General features: G+C 34.0%; 1 protein-coding gene across 1 annotated transcript; it reads right to left on the bottom strand.

The window, feature by feature from the left end:
- Positions 1–533: 533 nt before the first annotated feature.
- LOC141485895 (uncharacterized) lies at positions 534–3,328 on the bottom strand. The gene is made up of 3 exons (XM_074183531.1): positions 3,102–3,328; positions 1,862–2,154; positions 534–1,551 (listed from the first exon to the last, which is right to left on the bottom strand). Exons 1-3 carry the CDS (start codon positions 3,212–3,214, stop codon positions 950–952), a joined length of 1,008 nt encoding a protein of 335 aa, XP_074039632.1. The 5' UTR covers positions 3,215–3,328; the 3' UTR covers positions 534–949.
- Positions 3,329–5,754: the final 2,426 nt, after the last annotated feature.

The following is a 5,754-nucleotide window of genomic DNA, read 5'->3' as shown; positions in this document are numbered from 1 at the left end:
TGGTTCTCCAGACAGTCTTGGTTTAATCTTCGTGTAAGTATATAATCAAATCCTGCATTTTCCCGAAGATAGTAAAATAACTGAATAATACTGTTGATTGAAATTATAAGGCTTTTGATGAATTTAATTTTTTTGGTAATGCTCATATTATTTTTGTCTCGAATTTCAAGACTTTTAAAGAACGACAAACAATTCATTAGAAACTCTAATTGAAATGAGTTTGCTTTAAAAGCAGCATTATATTTTTTTGGGTTAAAGATTTGTGAGGAATTTAAAATATCAAATAGTTGATCTACTCTATTAACAAATTGAACAGTTTCAGTCGCTTCTGCGGGAAGGGAACCAAATCTAATATAAAAACTCATACCTACATGAACTGAGTAACTAAATACTTGGGTGGCAAGTTTTACCTTCATTTTTTGGAAACTAGTGGGATAAATATGAGAATCGGTTAATTTAGGTGCTGCTTTAACAGGTAATTTTCTATCTAACTCATAGAAGTCTTTAATATATTGCCACGAAATTGTTTTACCATTAACATAGAAGTCATATGCCATCAACATATTTCTCATAGCTTTTATAATATGTGGCACATCAAAGATGAAAAAGAGATACTGGTTTTCTAAATAAAAACCAGTATTTTCTGGAGATATTTTTAAAATATTTGACAATTTGATATTGTTGGACTCCATATCACAAGTAACTGCACAAACATTTAATCCCACATTTTTTAATTTTTGCACAGCTTCATTTAATAGGTTATGTAATAGGTTAGCAGGACAAGAAGTATGACATAAAAAATATGCTATTGGCTGTTTCCATTTGGAATAAATTCCTCTGACCATAAATACACTGGCAGTTAAAGTTGGTTTGAAAATTTTCTCCCCTGTATCACCCATTGCTAGCCCAATGATATAATCTTGATTACGCTCATAAAATAAATTGGCTTTTATGGACATTTCATCGAAGCACAATAAGCAATATTTGCTTTGGGCCTGAAAACTGTCAATTTTTTTTTTAATAAAATGAAGAACTCGGGATTATCTAACCCTGGTCCTATCCTAACTGCTCTGATTTCTTTTAGCAAAGTGTTAGGCGAGGGAAGGCTATATTTAGCCATTAAGTATTTTTTATACACTCGGGGACCAGCAAAATATATTGACAGACATTCAATTTTTAACTCTTTGCTATAACGTCTACCCTTTGGATGTTTATTCGCCTGTGATACTTGCATATTAACACATTTTGCAGTGTCTGGATTGCAAAATTTGAATGTTAGGGACATATATTCCTCCAAAGATATACTGTCTAAGTCATTAATTTTTTGACTCTCAAGTACCTGAACTCTTTCTCGTAAATATTTGTTTTCGGCAGTTATGGACTTGATGTGCTGTCTGTATTTAACCTTCCTTGGGGTATCGAAGGATGAATTGGCTGACGTTTGGCTAGAATTTGGAGATGTCAAAGGAGGAGTAACTGTGATTGGACTCACGGCGATTTCATGTTGAACCTCGGTTTTTAGTTCGGTTTCAACTACATTTGTCTGGTTAGCTGCAAAAATACATTTTATTTAACAAATAAAAAACAACTCAGGGGAATATGTACTCTTAGGCAAGGAACAATTTATTTCGTAGATTTTTTTATACAGGGCGGAACAAAAACTTTAACAAAACTTGACATGTACAGATATCATGCGATTTTTAGCTCATTTTAAAAGGTTAAAAAATCAAAAGGTTTTAGTCTTTTAATAGTGGGACAATTAAAATGAAAGCACTGTACAGTTATTTTTGGTTCACCCTTCGTTTCGCCCTGTATACAAAACATTAAGCTTTATTTTAAATTAAGAAACTATTTTTAATACCTGAATCAAATAGTGGAGGTGGAACCCCGCCTGGAACTATAACATTGTCATCTAGAAGTAGTATTTTTGCAGGAAGTTGCAAGGACGGTGCACTATACGAATGATCAGTTCTGGAAGTACCCTCGAGAGACGGGAATAGGGTAGGAATTACAGTGGTTACTAATCGTGTATGAAAGTGACTAGTGAACATCCTCTCTTCAAAATGGATTTCACATATCGAGTAACTTCGATGTAAGTCGATTAGTTTTCCGAACAGGTCCTCGCGATTGGCTTTCATTGCCCATATTCTGGCTCTGTAAATAAATAAAAACATTTTTAAACAACACCTCTATTTAGGGTGTCCCAGATAAGAATGAACTCTACAGGGATCTCATAAACGATTAGAGCTAAAGAGATGTTCAAATTAGGAAAAGTTGCGCCTCACTGAACCCTGCCGGATGATGTTTTAAAATTTGGAATATTCTCATTACTTCCGAAGATATTTGGGAAAAACTGAAAATTCCAATTTCATTATTATCTTCTTCTGATAATTTAAAACAATAAAACAAAATAAATTTCACGTTTCATAGCCACTTTTTAACCCAACGTTTTTTTCCTCCGCAGTCATCATCAAATATTCGGTTTTTCCCAAAATATTTTCGGAAGTATTCGAAATCATACTGCAGGGTTTAGTGGGGCCCAACTTTTTCCTAACTTAAACAACTTTGTAGCCCTAATGGTTTACGAGATCCCTGTAGAGTTCATTCTTGTCAGGGACAACCTGTATTCCTATTTGCTTCATTACAATTAATAGTCGTTGATATATATAAAAATAGTAATGTAGGAAAAACAAGGAAAAACACCATAGAAAAAATATCATACAAAAACCCCCCGAAAAAAAAAACAAAAAAAAAATACCAAAAAATACCCCATTAAAAGAACACTACGCTTTTGCATACTGTAAATTCCCCAGAAAAAATATACATACTGCATAATGTGTCCCCGCATAAGAAATGCATACCACTTTTTCTTGGATATAAGGGCATCTTTCGACCACTTGAACGTGGATCTATTTTAAGAAGAGGCAGGTACTTATTTTGAGAGCTGGGTGATATTTAAGGTTTTGGAAGTTGACGCTTTGACCAGCTTTGACGGTAATTTATCTTATATATTCCCAAACAATTTTACGACAACACGGTATAATCAAAAGTTTACTTTTTATTTATTTAAATATGCAAAAAAATATGATGTAAGAACTTACCGATTCGCATCCTTAGGAAAACGATAGAATTTCTTCTTCGAGTTATAACCTTTAATATAACAGTTTCGCACTGCACAAACATGATGATGTCCTGATGGTTTTTTGTCACTCATTTTACTACAGTTAAAAATTCAAAAATAAAACACTATGTTCAAAAGAATCACAAACAAAATGCACAAAATTATACACCCGCCTATGACGGCTAAACGTGTAATAAGTAATACTGATCTCCCGACTGCACGCCATAGACGTCTTTTCCCTTAAGAGGCGGGGCATAAAGCCTGCGCGAGGGGATCGACGCAAACCGTTCCCGCCAAGAGAGTGTTTTAGCTGTATAGTAAGTAAGCTGTGGTATGAACTTAAAAAATACACATACTCACGACATTCACGATCTGAACTCTCACATCATAAAGGAGACTATGCACTTTTTGATAGAACCCATGACCGGCATTATCAATGGGTGTTTTAGGGATGGAGTTTTTCCGGATATTCTCAAATTAACACTGGAATCAATGAAGTCGCCCCGGAGCGCCGATTAATTTTTATTGTTGTATTTATTTTATTTTTATCGTTGTTTCAACACATTGTAATATAAGTTACACATTTCGTCGAAAAAAAAAATAACAAAAGTTATTCGTATTTTCAAAAAAAGACAGAGGTCAACCCCCGGTGACTATAGACCAATTTCAATAAATCCAGTTCTATCCAAAATAATAGAGAAAATAATTTAGCTGAAAAAGTATTTCGAAAAATACGGTCTATCGCACAGAAATCAATTTGGATTTAAGCGCAAATGCCCCACAATAGATGCGATATGTAAAATTGTGGAAAATACAGTCGAATATCTTGAGGGGGGCAAGCCTACCGCCATCACGCTGTGTGATCTAAGCAAGGCCTTCGCCTGTGTATCCAATGTTTTCTTGTTGACAAAAGTATCCCATTATGGTATAAGAGGACTACCGCTTAAATTTTTTGAATCGTATCTCACGAACAGGGAGCAGAGAGTATTTGTTAACAACAGATACTCTAGGTCTAAGCCAGTTACACACGGTGTGCCACAAGGGTCAGTTCTTGGACCACTTTTGTTTATCATCTGCATCAACGATCTGTTCTTTCATTTATTTCCAAATAACATAGTTATGTTTGCTGATGATTCAACACTCATAAAAGCGAATAAAAATACGGAAAATTTGGATATCATTTTTTAACAGGCAGAAAATCAAGCGGCGGGGTATAATGCAAATAATTTGAAATTAAATACAGAAAAAACTCAAAATCTCGTTATTTCAACAAATCATAAAATTGCGGTAGGTAATGAGGTCACATTGCTTGAAATTGTTTTGGATGATAAACTGAACTGGTCCAGGCACATAGAACAACTCAGTAAGAAAGTATCGAGCTATATTTATCTATTGCGAAAACTAAAAAATGTTGTTAACCTTAACACTCTGCTCTCTGCGTACTACTTATCGATACATTCTCAGATCACTTATGGGATTCTTCTGTGGGGGAACACAAGTTATGCTCAAAAAATATTTGTTCTACAGAAAAAAACATTGAGGATAATAGTTGGTGCGGACCTCTATGCTCACTGCAAGCCAATTTTCGAGAAATATGGCATCTTGCCTCTACCTTGCCTGTTTGTCTATTATGCCGTGATATATATTCACTAAAACAGGCATTGTTATTCGAATATATCTGAATATCATAATCACAATGCGAGATCAGCGAATCTTCTCTAAATACCTTTTTATCGACTTGACGAGTCCAGGAATAACTCACCTAAACTGCAGTTATACAACAAGTTACCAACTAGTTTGAAACAACTTCCTCTAAGATTATATGAGAGAAAATGCAAAGTGCTATTTTTAAAGTATTGTTTTTATTCCATCAATGAATTTCTCAAAGCTCCTTGGAACGACAACTCCATTTGATATTGAGGTTCAGTGTGATTTTTAACAATTTCAGACAATTTTATAGTACATACTCTTTTTTTTATATTCTTGTATTATAGGTATTTTTTACTATTGGTCGTGTAGGATGAGCCTATGGAGGTATATGTATATTCATGTGTTTGTGTGATGTTCCTATTTACAGTGGAAATGTTGATCTTTCTATTTAATTTGTACACTACTTCAATTCTTGTTCCGAAAGGTGGAACACTGACTTACTACAAATGTATTGTATGGATATGTAACATAGCCAATAAAGTTCTATTCTAACATCCGTCTAGAGAGCTGGGCGGTATCACCGTCAAGTCGAATAATTTCAGTCTTCCCTTCCATCTTGAAGTCGAGATGGAAGTGGAAAAGAAAAATTGTAAAATCTCACTGAATGGTTCAGTGGCAAACTGTGAAAAAAAACGTCAGCAGGCGTCTCGTAAAAATTCCAAAATCAAAGGGGAAATTTGTTGACGAGGCAAAAGTATATCATATTCAACAAACGAAAAAATATTCACAGAATGCATCATAATTACAAATCTCAGGAGGCATCGGTGTATGTTGTTGTCGAATGTTCTCAGTAACAATCTAACTACAAATAAAATTAAACAATAATAATTATGAACCATTATAATCAATATAATCTTCAAAAAAAAATCACAACACAATGAATAGTCGGAAAAAAAAGAAAAAACAAATAAAAAAAATTGTTC

The sequence above is a fragment of the Leptinotarsa decemlineata genome, unplaced genomic scaffold, assembly GCF_025532065.1.
Source record: "Leptinotarsa decemlineata unplaced genomic scaffold, Ldec_3_MD MMD2_tig00026340_RagTag_RagTag, whole genome shotgun sequence".
NCBI lineage: Eukaryota > Metazoa > Arthropoda > Insecta > Coleoptera > Chrysomelidae > Leptinotarsa > Leptinotarsa decemlineata.
The sequence above is the reverse complement of the archived record's forward strand: the minus strand, read 5'-3'. Positions and strand labels throughout refer to the sequence as shown.